We start from the raw sequence: 20,971 nt of genomic DNA on the forward strand, positions 1-20,971 counted from the left end.
TTCATAATTGAAACAAAGCAAATGAAATACTTAGGAATATATTTACTAAGGATGAGAAGAACTTCTACAGGGAGAATTATAAAACACTGAGGAAGAAAATAGAAGAGAATAGAAACATACGGAAAAGCATTCCATGGTCAAAGATAGGCAAAATCAACATTGTTAGAATATCTATACTACCCAAAGTAATCTACAGATTCAATACAATTTGTGTTAAACTAATAACATCATTGTTTACAGATTTAGAAAAGTAATTCTATACTTCATATGGTACAAGAGAAGGCCCCATAAAACAAAAACGACATTGAGGAGCATGAACAAATTGAGAGGCATCCCTTTACCAGACTTTAAGCTATATACAAGACTATCATAACCAAAACAGCATGGCATTGTCACAAGAACAGGACATAGAACAAAAGACCAGAACTGAGATCATAGATATAAAACCATCCTCATATAGTCATGGAATAGCAGACAAGAACATGTACAGGGAAAAGAAATCCCTTTTGAATAAATGGTCCAGTGAAATTTGGATAGCCACACGTAGAAGAATGAAGCAGGATCCACACCTATCATCTCTCACAAAAATCAATTCACAATGGATGAAAGACTTTATCCTATGGCATAAAACCATAGAATTTTAGAAGAAAATGTTGAAAATGCTCTTACATACTTCAGCCTAGACAAAAAATTTAGGAAGACTACCCCCAAATCAATCACCCCACCAACAAAAATAAATAAATCAGGCGTCATCATACTAAAAAGTTTCTACACAGCCATTAAAAGTATAACTAGAGCAAACAAACAACCTAGAGAATGGGAGAAAATATTTGCATGGTATATATTCAATATATTGCTAATAGCTAGAATTTATACATAAGTCCAGGAACTCAGTAAGATAAAATCAAACAACCTGATTAAAAGCATGCCAATACATGAACAGAAAGTTTTAAAAAGGACATGTACTATGGCCAAGAAGCATATGAAAAATGTGTGTACATCTCTATTCATCAAGGAAATGCAAATGAAAACCAAACTGAGATATCCCTTAACTCCAGTGAAAATGGCTTTTATCAATAAGCTGAAAATAAGTGTAGGTGTGGATGTAGAGAGTTAGGAACACTTATGTACTACTAGCAAGACTGCAACCTGGTACAATCTCTCTGGAAAGTTATATGGAGACACAGGAAAATACTAAATTTAGAACATCCATTTGATCCAGAAATCCCACTACTTGGTATCTAACCAATGTAAAAACGTCATCCTATAATAAATACATCTGCACTTGAATGTTTATAACATCAAAATTTACAATTGCAAAGAGGTAGAAACATCCTTGGTACTTATAAATACATTAATATAAATATATCTATAAATAAATATAAAATGTGATATATGTATACCATGGAGTACTACTGAGCCTCAAATTCAGTGGCTAAATGACACCCTTTTATATTATCCTTGATTGTGCTGGAGGCCTTTCTTTAAAGTAAACTATCACAAGAATGGAAAAACAAGCACCACAAATAGTCCCTATCAAATTGTTACCAATCGATCAACACATATGTGAACAAATGGAAGTAAATTTCAGTGGGTATTGGGCTTTTGAAAGGGGGAGAAGGTGTTGGGAAAATCCACTCCTAATGAGTGTGGTGAACACGATCTGTGGATGGGCACAGTTGTAGCTCTGATCAGTCGATGCAAAAGCAATATACATATTCTAAATGATTTACTCCCATAATATTTTGAAATTAAAAAAACAATTTTGTAATATGTAAGAAAGTTTTGAAAAGTTCATCTCTGTATCTCTTTAAGATATTCTTTTTATTTTAATTATTATAAAATCACAAAAATTGAAATCTTAATTACTTTTAGTTGTTAACATCAGTCATGTGAGCTATATTTACATCATCATGTACTATATTGTCTGGAATGTATGTACTAAGTAAAGGTGAATTTCAGTACACATGAGAAAACTACCTGTTTTGCCCATTGCCTAACTGCTGACAAAAAGCATTATGTTTTCTGTTCCTAGGAGTGTAACAGCTTAGAAATATCCTACGCATACAATCAAAATACATCTGTCTTATTGTGACTGAGGTTTCATTAATCATATTGTCATCGAGGTTTATCTATATTGTGGATGTTATTAGAGAATCTGTTTTTTCTTAAGCTGAGAAATAATCCATTATTTCTACATTTCAAATAGTATTTATCTGTTCATTTGGCAAAGGCAGTTTGTGTTGCTATCATCCACTGACTTTTGTGAATTATGGTGAAATAAATATGCATATGAATATAACTCTTTATTTTACAATATATGCAAGAGCTTATTTGTGTTTCTTTCTCATTCATTGGTCCAGGTGTCTCTGCCATTAGATAACTTCTTTGACTACTGTATCATTTTTTTTATTTTTCTATTTTTATTTCAGCATATCATGGGGGTAGAAATGTTTAGGTTATGTGTGTTGCCTTCACCCCGGAGTCAGAGTTTTAAGTGTGTCCATGCCCAGATGGTGCACATCAAACTCATTATGTTTGTATATACCCATCCCCTCCTCCCCCTCCTACGTGCCCAACACCCAATAAATGTTATTCCTATATGTCCACTTAGGTGTTGATCAGTGAAACCAATTTGCTGGTGAGTACATGTGGTGCTTATTTTTCCATTCTTGGAATACTTAGGATAATGGGGTTCAGTTCTATCCAGGATATTACAAGAGGTGCTATATTAGTGTTGTTTCTTATAGCTGAATAGTACTCCAAAGTATACATTTTTAATGTTTTAAAATGGGTAAGTGTGGTACCTATAGCATTGCTTCTCTTTTTGGTGATTGTTCACATCTTTGTGGTCTCTTGAGATTTCATATTATTTTGGGTTTGCTATTTCTATTTTTGAAAAAATGAAATTGAGAATTTGAAAGGAATTGTATTTAATCAGTAGATCACTTTGGACATCTTCACAACATTAGGTCTTCTTCCCTTGAACAAGAAAGTGTTCAAGAGTATGTTGTTTATTTTCTTATGCTTTTGAATTTCTCTGTGTTTTTTGTGTCACTTATCTACAGTTTCATTTCATTCTGATCAGAAATTGTGTAAAATTTCAATTTTCAAAAATTGGTTAAGACATGTTTTGTGTCTGAACAGGTAGATTTTGTAGGAAGAATTTTTATGAGCTATCAAGAATATTGTATATTCTGTTATTATTTAGCAGAGTGTTCTCTATATATGTGTGAGGCCTTGTTGCTCTCTAGTGTTTTCAAATATCTTGTTTTCTTACTAGTAATTTGACTGTCTTTATTAGTATTTAAAGTGGAATACCATGCTATCCTATTATTTTTATGTCCATTTCTTCCTTCAATTGTGTCAATGCTTTTTATATATTTGAGAACATTTATGCGAGAAATAGATAGATATCAGATATAGCTATTATATTTAAAGGGTTCTCAATGAATGACCTCTTTTTATATTAAATGTCCTTGTTTATCTCGTGTGGCAGTTTTGACTTAAAGTACATTTTATAAACTATAACATTTTGCACTTCAAAAGTCATGTGCCTAATATAATTTTGAACTCCACTGCTCTTCTATGCTGAGCATTTTCATGGTATGTCTTGTTATTTCCTGTCACTTTTTGTCTATTGCTTTCACCAGGTATGAAGTCAAGTCTCTTTAGAGAGAATAGAGTTGGATTTTTAATTTCTTTATTTAACTGTGTCTTCTGAGTAGAAATACTAGTACATAAATATTTGCATAATTGTCTAAAAGGGACGGATTCAAAATTGCCCTAATATTAATTGTTTATTTAACTTTTGTCACTATTTAGTCTTTCTTTCCACTCCTTTTCTCCTCATTCCACCTCACTGATTTTTAGTGATATATTTTGCTTCTGTGGCCACCTTCATTTGTGTATTGCTTTAAACATTTTTCTGGTGTTCACTGTGAGAATTACCTAAAATTTTTGAAGTTGCAACTTATGTTAAACTCGTGACTACTTAACTTCAATTGTACATAAAAATTCATATTATTTATATCTGCCCTCAACTTCATGATATAGATGTCAGTAATTATGTCTCTTTACATTATGTCAATTAACATGTGGGAATGATCATTTTTACTTTGTCTTTCAAATTTGATAGCATAATTAAATGTTTTTGCACCATCAATATAATACTGCAGAATTTTATTTTTGATATGTGCATATCTTTCCCAGAATGTTATGTAATTGTCTTGGAAGATAGAAACCAGACATTCAAAGGCCATCAAAAACCAGATGTATGGACACATGTGCCATTGGTTTGAGTCTCTTTTGAAAGGGAATCCAGGAAATGGAATTTTACTGCTAAAGTGAGAACTCTGTATCAGTGGGGAGGAAGAGTTTTGCTGGGTAAATATAACAAATGTTCCTTCCCCTTCCATATGGTTCTTGGTGTCATACTCACCTGGGGTGCCATGAAATATTACCACTTGTGATTTCTCAATGAATCATGTTTGCAAATATATTTTGAATGCCATACATCTATGATGGAAGTAAGACTATGGTATTCTATTGCACTTTCTTGCTAATGTGCTTGTTATAGTTTTGTATATTAAAATTATGAAGTATATTTACATAAGTATAACTAGTGAGATACTTTGTTATTTTCATTTCTTTCAGAACTCTCTTCCCATTGCAGTGAAGACCCAATGCCAGAGCAGGGCATAAAACATTCAGTCCAGATATCAATAATAAGACTATACGGAAGCTCTGACCAGGAAAATGTACTTTTAAGAAAAGACTGGGAGTGTGTTGATGAGTGTAAGAGGCAGAAAGTAGGTTATGATGGTCTTATCCAATGTTTGTCAGGTAACAATAGGAAAATCTTGAAAGGTTATAAATGTATAAAAATGTTTAGCAAGTCCTCAAATCTAAATAAACCTAAGATAAGACATACTGGAGAGAAAAGTTTCAAACATAATGAATGTGGCAAACCTTTTATGCACAGCTCAAAAGTTCTTGGACATAGGAAATTTCACACTATAGACAAACCCAGCAAGTGTGAAGAATGTGGAAAACCCTTTAACTGCTACACAAATCTCACTATACATAGGAGAATTCACACAGGAGAGAAACCCTACAAATGTGAAGAATGTAGCAAAGCTTTTACCCATTGCTCAATCGTTACTCAACATAAAAGAATTCATAATGGAGAGAAAACATACAAATGTGAAGAATGTGGCAAAGCCTTTACCCAGAGCACACACCTTACTCAACATAAAAGAATTCATAGTGGAGAGAAACCCTACAAATGTGAAGAATGTGGCAAAGGCTTTATCAAGATTGGAGACCTCAATCGACATAAACGAATTCATACAGGAGACAAACCCTACAAATGTGAAGAATGTGGCAAAGCCTTTACCTGGTGCTCAACCCTAACTCGACATAAAATAATTCATACTGGAGAGAAACCATACAAATGTGAAGAATGTGGCAAGGCCTTTACCCAGTGCACAAAACTTACACAACATAAAAGAATTCATAGTGGAGAGAAACCCTACAAATGTGAAGAATGTGGCAAGGCCTTTACCCAGAGCACATATCTTACTCAACACAAAAGAATTCATAGTGGAGAGAAACCCTACAAATGTGAAGAATGTGGCAAAGCCTTTAACAAGATTGGACATGTCCATCGACATAAACGAATTCATACAGGAGAGAAACCCTACAAATGTGAAGAATGTAGCAAAGCCTTTACCCGGTGCTCAACCCTTATTGTACATAAAAGAATTCATAGTGGAGAGAAACCCTACAAATGTGAAGAATGTGGCAAAGCCTTTAACAAGATTGGACATGTCCATCGACATAAACGAATTCACACAGGAGAGAAACCCTACAAAATTGAGGAATGTAGCAAAGCCTTTACCTGGTGCTCAACCCTTACTCTACATAACAGAATTCATAGTGGAGAGAAACCCCACAAATGTGAAGAATGTGGCAAAGCCTTTACCCACAGCACACACCTTACTGAACATAAAAGGATTCATAGTGGAGAGAAACCATTCCAATGTGAAGAATGTGGCAAAGCCTTTATCAAGAATGGAGACCTCAATCGACATAAATGAATTCATAGTGGAGAGAAACCCTACAAATGTGAGGAATGTGGCAAAGCCTTTACCCGGTGCAGAGAACTTACACAACATAAAAGAATTCATAGTGAAGAGAACCCCTACAAATGTGAAGAATGTGGCAAAGCCTTTACCCAGAGCACACACCTTACTGAACATAAAAGAATTCATAGTGAAGAGAACCCCTACAAATGTGAAGAATGTGGCAAAGCCTTTACCCAGAGCACACACCTTACTGAACATAAAAGAATTCATAGTGAAGAGAACCCCTACAAATGTGAAGAATGTGGCAAAGCCTTTACCCAGAGCACACACCTTACTCAACATAAAAGAATTCATAGTGGAGAGAAACCCTACAAATGTGAAGAATGTGGGAAAGCCTTTAACAAGATTGGACATGTCAAGCGACATAAACGAATTCATACAGGAGAGAAACCCTACAAATGTGAGGAATGTGGCAAAGCCTTTACCCGGTGCTCAACCCTTACTCTTCATAAAAGAAATCATAATGGAGAGAAGCCCTACAAATTTAAGGATTGTGGCAAAGCTTCTATCCATTGCTCACACCTTAATCTATATGAAAGAGTTCATAACAGAAAAAAATTGTATAAATGAAAATTGTGACAGTCTTTAATAACTGCTCCAATCTTACTCATCATCAAAGAAATCATACTAGATATAAGTGAGATAAATGCAATGACTTTGGAAGTACTTTCCCAAAATATTAGCTTTAAAATGCACAACAGTACTTATACTTATGTAAACAATAATAATGTAGAGTGCTGACAATATCTTGAGTTATGACAGAGATTTTATTGGACATGGGAGAACTTTCACTGAAATTAATTCTCCAATATTTTCTGAAACATTGCTCAACATCACAAAAATTTTCATAGATAGAAACCTTACAAATATAATGAATGTGAACAAATATTTAAGAAAAAGGTATGCCTTAGAGAACAACAAAGAACTGATACTTAAAACTCCTTTACAGATATAATAAATTTCAGAACACACATAATCAATATTAAGTCTAAACAGATATCAGAGGACTCACAGGAAAATGTGCTGAGGCACTAACACATTTAAACATTTCTTTAAACCAGGTTGTTGAGTATAGAGAATAACTCTGTTAAAATAGTTAGATAAATTATTTTTATATCAGTTTTAAAAACGAGAGATTTTTTGAAAATTATAATGATGTGTAAAATATACTTTCTCATCAGGGTGGGATGCAAATGCAATAAAGTATAATTTTTTTGCAACCTTTGACAAGGAAATACTGATGTTATTCAACTTTAAAAACAGTAGATGCTATGCTTCATTTTTAGTGTGTATGTGAATGTCTATGGTTAATGATAGCTGCGTAACAGTTATTAGAAGTCTTTGTGTATTAAGTACATATCATTCATATACTTTTCCATAGAAAACTAAAATCACTGAAATGTAAGATGTATGAAATGGAGAGGTGCTGTGTGGTAGACTTCTAACAAACAGTATTTCAAGTGATATATGATGTAGGTATACAGATTAATATCCTTCTCATTAAAATCAGAATAAAACAATGACAATATTACAAATAATTTGTTTTACTAATTGTGCATTCGAATAATGAAACAGTGAATTTTTAAATATTTTTAGATTACATGTAAACCTAATTTGTTTTATTAAATTAAGAAAGGTTTTTGTTGTGTCAAACGTGTTGTAGATTGAATGAACTGTTAGTTTGTTACCAACATTAACCTATTCCATGTTACTGAAAGTTGGAGGCAATGGATTGTAAAAATGTACTATTGTGTTACACAGTAAAATTAAATCATTTGTGATCTTTTTTTCAGTGGCTTCCAATTTCTAATTCTTTGAAGAATAATGTTCCCACAAGTTTTATTTTTTATTATTTTTATAATTCATTGACACTGTAATGCTTATAATAAAGTTTGTCCACGTAATGAAAAGCCATATATTTCTGAACGCTGAATGAGTATTTGTTACATTTTATGCTACGTTTTTCTTTCAACGTGCCACCCGTCTGGCCAGTTAAACAGAAATAAACACACTTTTTTATTTATACTGAATCAAATATACAAATACATCACATATAAGATGAACTTTGGTTGCAGTAGATTTATAGAGTAAGTAATTATGTTTGTGTGAATATGGATGTATACTTATTTTGAAAAGAAAAGTAGAAATATTGAAAAAAATAGTTAATTTCATAATTGTTCAGAATATACTAGCAAACTAGAAACTCCACAGATTCTGATAGCAATTTTTTTTTCTTTATGTTGAATGAATTTGTTTAAAATTCGAAAGTCTCTAATTCAGAACCTGCCCATGCCTATCTTCTGTTCTTACACGGTTATTACTCATGCTAGGCTTAATATATTATTTTATTAATTGAAAGTTTGTATTTATTGTATATATGACCTACTCTGCAATTATAAGAATGATATTTTTTTTTTTTTTTGAGACAGAGTCTCGCTTTCTTGCCCAGGCTAGAGTGAGTGCCATGGCGTCAGCCTAGCTCACAGCAACCTCAAACTCCTGGGCTCAAGCAATCCTCTGCCTCAGCCTCCCCAGTAGCTGGGACTACAGGCACGCGGCACCATGCCCGGCTGATTTTTTTTTTATATTATATATTAGTTGGCCAAATAATTTTCTTTCTATTTTTTTTTTATGGTAGAGACGGGGTCTCGCTCAGGCTGGTTTTGAACTCCTGACCTTGAGCAATCCGCCTGCCTCGGCCTCCCAGAGTGCTAGGATTACAGGGGTGAGCCACCGCGCCCGGCTATAAGAATGATTTTTATAAAATTTAATTGTGGCTCCAAGTAAGAGATTGAAATGTCCAGGGTGAAAAATGTCACTGATTTTCATGTGGAGTGATGAGACCTGCAGAACAAACAACTCTCAGAATTTATCAGTGGGAATTCAGCTTCTTTCATTTCGTAATTATTTCCAGTGTTTTGTGTTTTTTTTTGGTCTCTTTTTATCTTTATTCCCTTCTACAAATGTATCTATGCCATTCTTTTTTCTGCCTGCACTTGGGCTACAATATTCTCACTGTTGTACTCACCTGCTGAGAGTTCACATAATACTTTAAAGGTTCTGATGAGAATTGTAGAATTAATTTAATTTGGTGAAAATCATTTAACTATAGAATTTGAGGGAATTTATTGGCTATACATGCAGTATTCTGATTACTTAATTAAGATTAGAGAGATTCAGAATCCTAAGCTTAAAGTAAGAGCCTTAAGAACAAAGACAGATATACAATTCTGAATGCCAGAGGATTAAATCAAGAACTCAGTATTGTTTGCTTTGTAAAAGCAAACTGTTATTAGATCCTAACATATAATGCCATAAATATGAAAATAATTTCAATAAGTAAAGCATAAATAAGTGTGTGATGCATACAGTAAGTACTATATAAAGAAACATGAGAATCTGGCAATCTCTTAATAGAGAGTTTGGGTAAATAAAGAAGTTTGAATTTAATTTTCTATAAAGTACTTATAGTACAACCTATGCATCCATCTAGAATCTACTTATGAGTGTGTATTCTCAGGGTTAGAATATAATAGAATTATTTCTGTGTATTTAAAATATTTGGAATACTATTTATCTGATATTTCAATCTAGAGAATTTATTTACAAGACTTTATCTTCCTTTATTTTAGTGGGTGCAGTACACAGTGCACAGTTTTCATTTTTAGTCATCTAACTTTGACAAACGATTCGGTCATTCTCTCTAGAGGAATCTCATGGATCATAGCTGCTTTTTGATTGAAAATTTCATTAGTGATTTTGGATGCAATCCTGCTTTCTATGTCCACAGTGGCCAGAGGGGAGACGGTGAGCACCACATACATCTTTAGTCTCTTTCATAACATAATCATCAGCACCAGGAAGTCCAGCTGTCTTTAGCTTCAAATAAAATTGTTAAAGCCCCTTTCAGGTTCTGTGCTGCATTATTAATCTATTGGTAAATATCAGAGTTCCCTTGTTTATGAATGACAGGTGGAATGACAAAAACAGCACTCTCACTCTGTTGCCCAGGCTAGAGTGCCATGGCATCAGTCTAGCTCACAGCAACCTCAAACTCTTGGGCTCAAGCAATCCTTCTGCCTCAGCTTCCCTAGTAGCTGGGGTTACAACCATATGCCACAATGCCCTGCTGATTTATCTATATATTTTTATTTGGCTGATTAATTTCTTTCTATTTTTAGTACAGACACAGTCTTGCTCTTGCTCAGGCTGGTTTCAAACTCCTGACATTGTGTGATCCTCCTGCCTTAGCTTCCCAGAGTGCTAGGATTACAGGTGTGAGCCACTGCACCCGGTCAGCACAAACTCTCTTTACACCAATAACTCGTTTAAAGAATTGGCTCAAATGGAAAGATTAATTCCCTGGGTTTGGAAATCTCTTGAGTGAACCGTTATATCTCCGTGTAAACTTTTAAAGTTCACCACTTAGTGCAGGGATTAGATGTGTCAGAAACCGTAGCTAAATGAGTCCACAGACCCACCAGTAAAAATCGATGGCACAAATGATGGGACAGGAAATTTGGTTTGATATTAATGCTTAACTAAAATATGATGATCAAGCTATTTCTCAAATTCAACAGTGCTGTATTAAGGAATGGAAAGAGATAGCTTCTCTTAGACTGTAGCTTCCTATATAAATGTTAAACAAAATGTTAATGAAACTCATGTAGATTTTATTGCTAGATTGTAAGAAACATATGGTGCAAGAAATGGTTAGTCCTCCTAATTTAAGAAATATGGTTTTACGTATATTGGATTTTAATAATGTTAAATCTAAATGCCAGCGGCTTTATGCCCAGAAAAATTAAAGTGCATGGTGCCACCGCTGCCATGGCTGCTGAGCCACCAATGCTGTGGCTGTGATCAGCCAGGCAGCCCAGCACCAGCTCCGCGACACCACAGCCCAATGGCACCTTATGGAGGAAGGGGATCACCTGGCTGCTGAAAAAACTTTTAAGAATTTGCCATTATTTGTCCTGGTCCAACAGGCACATTAATATTAATAATTTGTTCATATTTTTGTTATATGAAAAGGAGTATTAATGCATTTAGGTGTAATTGATTCAGCTTATTCGAAAGAAATTTCAGTTATCAAGGAAAATAGCTCCCAATCCCACAATTTCCATCTGAAGATGGGATCCAAAGTTCAGTGAGCACCTGCCTTTAAGTTGCAAAATTATCTCCTCCTGTATTAACTTCAGAAGCTTGTTTTTTATTGGAATTTAACCAATTATCAAAAAAAGAGAGTCTCACTAATTACCCAGTAAGTTTATGGTGCACTGTTTAGGACAAATAGGGCTGTCTAGACTTCTTCCTTCAAAGCTAATTATTATTCATCTAGATAACATTTATGTAAAAGTTAGGATATGCTTAGTCATGTACAGGAACGACTTTATGTGTCCCTTTGCAATCTCTCAGTGTATTGGCACTGTGCACATCACATTGTGATTTGAGTAATAAAAGGGTTTCTTTTAATTCTCTTTTACCTTTGTGGAGTGGTTTTCTTAGTTTGATACTCTTTACTATTAATACTTCCTGAACACTTTCCAGAATTAAAACTGCAACATAAACATATAATGTGCCCACCATTTCTAAATTAGAAGGGCTTTGAACACTAGATTCCTTCTTGAGCTTCCAGTCTGTAACCAGCAAGTCTGAAGCAGAGAGCTTCACTGTCCCCACATCTGAACACAGTGAGTTCTCTAGACCTCTTTGGTGTCTACTGTTCCTCCGGAGTATAGTTAGACCAGATTCCTGTGAATACACTCCCATAGGATAATAATTAGTAGTTCTATCCTTTCTGTAAATGCATCTCACATCTTTAGAACTTATATGGATTCAGATACCATTGGCCTCAAAAACAAATGGGAACAATATTATGCACACTGAATTGGACACATAAACTCCCTTTCTGCCTTCAATTCTTGCCCAAATGCAAGGAAATGGGCAGTGAGCCCTACTGAATTCATGCCTCTCTAGAGACATAAATCTGCAGCTCTGAACTCGGAATCCAAGGTCTGAGTTTCCTCAGGATGCATTAGAGCAGCTTCCAAAGAGGAATTTCTCTTCCTGTTTTCCTTCCCCCTCTGTAATAGCGAAGAATACACAAATTTGATCCAAACTAAACCTGGCCTCAACCTGGAATTTGCAAGACAGGGACACGCTTTGGACTGAGGATGGATCAAAATCTCCGGGGAGAAATACGCTGCAGTGTAAGAGATCAACATGGACTTGTAAGCGGACGTTGAAAAGACCTATTAGGGATAAGTGTAAACAATCTTCCAGATCTTGTGTAGTGTCATATTATAGTTGCATGAGAAGAAAAGAAAGGCTGGCACCACATCTAAATGTTTCTGTAAATTATTGAACACTTATTACTCACCTTTTCTTGTATAATGAGGATTAAATCACACAATGTAAAGGCTTCTTCACAGTGCAACAAACCATACTTCTGAGCACATAGGACATGCTCAGTAGACATTGCATTATGCTGCTCTTCATATGGATATTATGTATATGCTGTGATGAGTGTTGGGCAAAAGGCAGTATGCATGCTGTGCTTGCTGTCTCTACTGAGTGCTCCCAATAATGGATCTATGTTGAGCAACATCAGCACTAAAAGGGACATGGCTAAGAACCCAATTAATGTGCCCCTTCCACCCCAGCAGACCACAATTCTTAGAGTGAGGCCTACAGTACCACATGATTTATATTCACAATGATGTTTCAGACACAAATTTAAGGTAATTACCTTTCAGCTAGGCTTTCAATTAGGATAACCTGGCTAGATTGAAGAAACACTATCACCTGCCTGTTGGGCTTGATGGGAACATCCATGTGGTTTTAATTGTGCCCCAACTAATTCTAATTTGATAACAGGTCAAGCATTAGGATTCCTGCATATATTCATGAGAATTGGGTTTAGCCTTTGTTGTAGAGGAAAGTCACAGGTTCTGGTCTCTTGGGCTTGTTAGAGGCAGATCACTGTGGTCAGATTCCCATTCCTGTAGCAGAAACTCCTGGCACCTGTAGCAAGGGAAGGTAACCAGAATAAAAAACAGGAGAACCTCACATTTTGGTCTCCATGAATGAGCTGATCATAGCTGACTCTTTACTGTGAGCAAGAGTAATTGAGTGTAGCCCTTCTGCATTTTATGTTCCTCCTGCTTGTCAATGTGGTGGAAACAAGGGATGAAATTGTGCTCACTGCTTTAAGCGCAGTCTCAACATTTACTTCTAATTGTTCTACAAAATCTCAGCTGAAAAGAAATTTCAGAGTAGAAGAAGAGGAAGAAGAAATGGCTGGTTTTCAGGTAAGTGTGTCCCAGATTAGAGGTTGTGTCCACTCTTTCTCCTAGAAAGTCATGTAGAACTTCAGTTTTTTGAACTTGTAAACCTTTAATTTTTACTTCTGTTGTGTATGCCTAAGAAGTTTGTAAGTACATTTTTTTTTTCTTTTTTCTTATAATAGTCAAGAAGCTCTGGAAAATCCTTCCTTCCTATATAACAGAGCCTGCTCTACATTCTCGCCCAGAAGCTTCCTAATACAATAACCAAATTTTATAAGAACTGTATGATATGTAATATGAAAATGTGCCCACTGTGACAGGTCAAGATAGAATAGTGTGGATGTCTGAAATTCCTGTTGGGCATTGGATATAGTCTTTGAATTTGAGTGAAGAGGGGAAACATGTACTCTCAAAGATTTATCTGGTTGCTTTATCAGCTATACATAAAATATCATTAGGAGAATTCAGGAAGAGGATAGCATTGATTGTGTAGGATAACCAGAAAATTATGGAAAATAAAGAAAATAGAAGACTTGCTCTGTGTGATGCTAAAGTATTTACATACATTATTAAAGATAACAAAACATGGGAAACATCTGTATCTGAAATTTGCATACAACTGATAAATTTTCATGGTTACATATTGTTGGCCACTACTATCCCAGTGGTGATTTTGTATTCTACTCTTTGCAATGATGCCTAACAACAATTTGTCCCACTAAAGTGATATTAATTACATTCACTTGCTTAAGATGCTCTCTGAGAGATTGTTCCCATATAAAGTTAATTGTGTTTTTTTTCTCTTTATCATTAAGTGTCTCATGGAGATTTACTGAGTGATGTGCATGAAGGATCATATTTAATCTGGAAGCTCCCCTTTCTTCTTGTAGCTTGCTTTGAAAAATGAGGGCTATCATCTCTGTTCTGTTCTGATGAACTGAGATAAATTCTACCTTTTACTGGATGTTGACAACATACTCTCCTTAGGCAAGAAGCATTGATATCAGCAGTTATATCATGTGCCATGCAGAGATTCAGACCCCACCCCAGATCTCCTGAATCAGAATATGTATTTTAACAAAATCTCTAGTTCTTCATTGTACTCGTAAAAATTAGGTGATACTTTCTAACTCACTATGTTTCTCTATGTGAGAAATATGCACAATTTATCAATGTGATGTAAATATAACACCCATAAATTTATATTACTGTTGTAAGGCCCTTAATTTTGTATTCAATGATTTATCATCCAAAGCATAATCATGTGCACACTTTTTCATACATCTTTTGTGATCCTCATTCCAGCAGATAAGAGAATATGTTCAAGAATATCAATGTGCTAAAAATTATCTTATTGGATAATTGCAGTCACTCATATGTCAGAAACAGTTCTCATAACTCATTTTGCTTGCAGTCAAATTAAGAACTCTCTCTATGACCACTTGGGAAATGTGTCTTTTTACAGGAGCTGGTGACATTCAGGGATGTGGCTGTAGAATTCTCTCCAGAGGAGTGGGCATGCCTTGACAATGCTCAGCGGAATTTGTATAGAGACGTGATGTTGGAGAACTATGGAAACCTGGTCTCCCTTGGTGAGGATCACTTATATACAGAATTCATATTCCATATTAAGGCCATTACTTTTTTTATTGATTCTTAAAGGTTTCTACTTTACATGAATGAATTTTATTTTTTTAATTTTTATTTTAGTGTATTATGGGGGTACAAGTCTTAAGGTTACTTATATTGCCCATGCCCCCCTCCCCCCTTGAGTAAGAGTTTCAAGCATGTCCATCCTCCAAACATTGCACATCTTATTCATTGTGGTTGTATACACCCATCCCCTCCTCCTCCCTCCCACCCTCCTGACACCTGATAAATGTTACTCATATGTGTCCCCTTAGGTGTTGATCCGTTAATACTAATTTGCTGGTGAGTACATGTGGTGCTGGTTTTTCCATTCTTGAGATACTTCACTTAGTAGAATGGGTTCCAGCTGTATCCAGGAATATATGAGAGGTGCCATATCACCATTGTTTCTTAAAGCTTAATAGTATCCCATGGTATACATATAGCAAATTTTATTAATCCATGCATGAATTGATGGGCACTTGGGTTGTTTCCATAGCTTCACAATTGTGAATTGTGCTGCTATAAACATTCGAGTGCAGGTGTCTTTTTCATAAAGTGACTTTTGATCTTATGGGTAGATGCCCAGTAGTGGAATTGCTGGATCAAATGGTAGATCTACGTGTATCGCTTTGAAGTATCTCTATATTGCTTTCCACAGAAGCTGAACCAGTTTGCAGTCCCACTAGCAGTGTAGAAGTGTTCCTATCTCTCCACATCTATGCCAATATTTATTGTTTGGGGACTTTTTATTGGAAGGTCATTCTTACTAGAGATAAATGATATCTTATTGCAGTATGCTCAACATCTCTGATCATCAGGGAAATGCAAATCATTTTATTCTTAATGTATTTTTAATTTTTGATCTGTTCTATGTCTATGTTATATAATATTAGAATCCAAGGTTCAGAATAACATGGCAGCATTTCAATTTCTCTACATTCTCTACATATGTATGTATGTATGTGTATATATATTTACTTATTTAAAAGTTCTCAATGTAATCCAAACGTTCCCAAACAGCAAATGTTGGTGTGGATGCAGAGAGAGAGGAACACTCCTACACTGCTGGTGGGACTGCAAACTAGTTCAACCTCTGTGGAATGCAACATGAATGAATTTTATATCCATGCTTTTAAAGAAAATTTGAAGATTTTGGTCCATAAAATAAAATCATTAGATGTCTCATGTTATCTTGGACCTTTCCCTTTGTTGGGATTTCACACTAGATTAGTGGTTACTCTAGAAATCAGGGTATAAAATTGTTGTCTGCACCTTGGAATAGAATTTGCACCTCTTATTTATTTGGTGCTAATGGGAATTGGTGCTCTAGTCATAAATTAGATCAATTTTTATCATTCTACAGGGTCTGTGAGAAAGCAATATGTTGCAAAGGAAGTTTCTAGAACCTTCTCTAATATTCTCTGTACTAAGGATAGTACTGCATTAGTAATTGGAAAGTCTTCAGCAAGTGTCATGTGAAATTTCTCTAGTGAAACAGGTCTTGCCGAGTCAAAGCCAGAGCTGATCACGTGCCTGGAGCAAAGAATAGAGCCCTGGATTATGAAGAAAGAGGAAACAACAGCTAAATATCCAGGTAGGTGAGATTCAGTGAAGTAGATTAACAAATGTTAGAGAGCCAAAACTCAAGGAGGAAGGCAGATATTAAAAAGTGGGTTGGAATATTCTGCTCTTTTGGAAATGATTTTTAGAAGCCTGTGTATGTTTCTCTTTATCTCACAGAAGGACATCTTCTGTCCCACGCTCTTAAACTCTCTAAGAACTCTACCCATGCAGTGATCTTCCTTAGAATTCAGTGAGAGCCAAACTTGTTGTCATGGCTTATAAGGGAATACATTATCTGTCAGCATTTCTATTGCTTAGGAGTTATGGGATTATCTGCATATTTTAAAGACCATGACATTAAACCATCTTTGACAGTATTTCGGTTTTCTGTCCTTTCTGGAGTACAGTGGCTGATCATAGCTCACTGCAACCTCAAACCTATGGGCTCCAGAGATCCTATAACCTCTGTCTTCCAAATAACTAGATCTATGGGCATGAGCTACCATTTTGTTATTATTATTTTCTTATAAAAATGGAGTCTCCTCGTGTTGATAGGGCTGGTATCAAGATCCTGGCTTCCTTCTTGCTTGGTCTCCCAAAGTGCTGGGATTATCAGGGTGATCCTCCATGCCCAGGTCCATGTTTTAAGTTCCCTTTGATGCCTCATTTCTGAAATGTGTAAAGGGGAATAGTGAAGATGTTGGGATTTGTTTCTGGAATGCAAGAAACACTAGGGAAATATATTTATATTTTCTGCATCATGATTTCCAATTCTATGTTTTCAGAGGCAATCCTACAGAAAGTCAGATTCACTAATTTTGTACAAATGCATATCCTCTTCCTAAATGTAAAAATATCTAATGTTATTTGACTTAAAATAATCTTTTTCTAGTATAAAATGAGAGTAAAATTTCAGCTTTATTATACCCAAATACCCAAACTATAATATAGTTTATTTTCTCTGTTCACCTTATATAGTTCTTAAATACACTGTCTCATTCAGTGCTTCAAATAACTGAATATATTTATACTCCCAATTGATATATGATACTTTGATAACTTATGTTCCATAATTTCCTCCTATCTAGTAGCATCAGAAATGTGTCACTCATATGTGTGTGTGTGCATATATTTCTGTGTGTGGGGTGTTTAATGGGTGGAAGTCTCCACAAATAATATTTGTATAACTGCATAAATTTATTATACACACTGTAGTGATCTGATGTGTGTATGAATGGTAAAACAATAAAATTAAGGTAATAAACATATCCATCATCTCACATATTTATCATTTAATTATAGTGAGAACATTTATTAATAGTGAGTTCTATGGTCTTAAAAATTTTAAGTGTATAAAACATTATTAATAACTCTATTCATGTTGCCATACAATAGATCTCCAAGATCTATTCATCTTATAACTAAAAGATTTTACCCTTAAAATCTCTTCGTTTTTCCTTACTCTACACCCTGGAAACCACTGTTGTACTCTTTACTTTTGTAAATTCAACTTTAGAAAAATTATCCATAGCAGTTTTTATCTTTCTGGGAATGGCTGATTTTACTTAGCATAATGTCCATCCATGTTGTTGAAATGGCAGGATATTTATCATTTTCATGGCTTAGTAATATTATATGGTAGGTGTTTGTACAGTCATTTTTTATTCTATTCATCAAAGGAGGCATTTAGTTTGTTTCCATTTTCTTGGCTAATGTGCATAATGCTGCAATATATATGGGGGTGCAGAATCTTCTTCAGATACTTATTTTACATGAGTATACTCATAGGTAGAATTGGTGAATGATGAGGCAGTTGTATTATTTATATTTTTAAACAAATCTGTATGATGACACTATCTATTTATAATCAATAACAGTCTACAAGGATGGATTTCCTGCACACTCTTGTCCTCACTTATATGTCTCTTGTTTTGGACATTAGCCATTTTAAAAGTCTACAAATGTGAAGAATATGGCAAAGCCTTTACCCAGTGCACACACCTTACTCGACATAAAAGAATCCATTCTAAAGAGAAATCCTACAAATGTGAAGAATGTGGCAAAGCCTTTAACCAGTGCACATACCTTACTCCACATAAAAGAATCCATAGTGGAGAGAAACCCTACAAATGTGAAGAATGTGGCAAAGCCTTTACCCAGTGCACACACCTTACTCGACATAAAAGAATCCATAATGGAGAGAAACCCTACAAATGTGAAGAATGTGGCAAAGCCTTTTCCCAGTCCTCAATCCTTATTCAACATAGAAGAATACATACTGGGGAGAAACCCTACAAATGTGAAGAATGTGGCAAAACCTTTACATGCTGCACACACCTTACTCGACATACAAGAATCCATAATGGAGAGAAACCCTACAAATGTGAAGAATGTGGCAAAGCCTTTTCCCAGTCCTCAATCCTTATTCAACATAAAAGAATACATACTGGGGAGAAACCCTACAAATGTGAAGAATGTGGCAAAACCTTTAAATGGTGCACACACCTTACTCGACATAAAAGAATCCATAATGGAGAGAAACCCTACAAATGTGAAGAATGTGGCAAAGCCTTTTCCCAGTCCTCAATCCTTATTCAACATAAAAGAATCCATACTGGAGAAAAACCCTACAAATGTGAAGAATGTGGCAAAGCCTTTTCCCAATCCTCAATCCTTACTCAACATAAAAGAATACATACTGGAGAAAAACCCTACAAATGTGAAGAATGTGGCAAAACCTTTACACGGTGCACACACCTTACTCAACATAAAAGAATCCATAATGGAGAGAAACCCTACAAATGTGAAGAATATGGCAAAGCCTTTTCCCAGTCCTCAATCCTTATTCAACATAAAAGAATACATACTGGAGAAAAACCCTACAAATGTGAAGAATGTGGCAAAACCTTTACATGGTGCACACACCTTACTCAACATAAAAGAATCCATAATGGAGAGAAACCTTACAAATGTGAAGAATGTGGTAAAGCCTTCACCCAGTGTACAAAACTTACTCTACATAAAAGAATTCATATGGGAGAGAAATGATACAAATGCGAGGAATGTGGCAAAGCCTTTACTCAGTGCACACACCTTACTATACATAAAAGAATCCATACTGGAGAGAAACCCTACAAATGTGAGGAATGTGTCAAAGCCTTTACCCTGTGTACACACCTTACTCGACATAAAAGGATTCATACTGGAGAGAAACCCTACAAATGTGAAGAATGTGGTAAAGCCTTCACCCAGTGTACAAAACTTACTCTACATAAAAGAATTCATACAGGAGAGAAACCCTACAAATGTGAAGAATGTGGCAAAGCCTTTAACCATTCCTCAATTCTTACTCGACATAAAAGTATCCACACTGGAGAGAAACCCTACAAATGTGAGGAATGTGTCAAAGCCTTTACCCAGTGCACACACCTTACTCGACATAAAAGGATTCATACTGGAGAGAAACCCTACAGATGTGAAGAATGTGGCAAAGCCTTTACTTGGTGCACACACCTTACTCAACATAAAAGAATTCATACTGGAGAGACACCCTAGAAAGCAATAGAATCTGGCAAAGCCTTTATCCAGCTAAAAGGCCTCACTCTACATAAATGAATCCATAGAGCAGAGAAACCATACAAATGTGAGGAATGTGGCAAAGCATTTTCCCAGTGCTCACACCTTAATCTACATAAAAGAATTCCTATCACTGAAAAATTTTACGAATGTGAGATTTGTGGCAAAGTCTTTAATATTTGTTCACATCTTATTCAACATCAAAGAAATCATACTAGATAAAAGTTAGATAAATGTAATGAGTATGTAAGTGCTTTACCAATGTATTTGCCTTAAAATGCACAACAGTACTGAAACTTAAATATAGTGATGTAGACTGCTGACAATACCTTTAGTTATAACAGATCTTACCGGATATGGGAGAACTTACACTGAAAGAAATGCTCCAATATATTCTAAATATTGCTCAACATCAGAAAAATATTAAAGAATAGAAACCTTACAAATATAATGAATGTGAAAAAATATTTATGCAAAAGATATACCTTAGAGAACACAAAAACAGTTGATACTTAAAACTACTTTAATAAATTTCAGAATGCAATTAATCAAGAATCAAGTATAAACATATATCCGATGACTCGCAGTGCAATACACTAATGCACTAACACATTCACACATTTATTTAAACCAGGTTGTTCATTATAAAGAACTACCCAGTTAAAATAGTTAGTTGATTTATTTGTATGTTAGCTTTAATACGAGATTTTCTGAGAGTTATAATTACATGTAAAATATACTTTCTTGTCAGTGTGGGGTGAA

The 20,971-nt window shown here is 35.0% G+C and overlaps 1 protein-coding gene across 1 annotated transcript; it reads left to right on the forward strand.

Moving 5' to 3' along the window:
• The first annotated feature begins 383 nt into the window (after window positions 1-383).
• LOC142862591 (uncharacterized) lies at window positions 384-20,188 on the forward strand. The gene is given in 4 exon segments (XM_075995591.1): window positions 384-484; window positions 5,093-6,138; window positions 6,220-6,645; window positions 18,576-20,188. Coding segments are annotated over 4 exon segments (3,186 nt in total).
• Window positions 20,189-20,971: the final 783 nt, after the last annotated feature.

This window comes from Microcebus murinus, chromosome 20, assembly GCF_040939455.1.
Source record: "Microcebus murinus isolate Inina chromosome 20, M.murinus_Inina_mat1.0, whole genome shotgun sequence".
Taxonomy (NCBI): Eukaryota; Metazoa; Chordata; class Mammalia; order Primates; family Cheirogaleidae; genus Microcebus; species Microcebus murinus.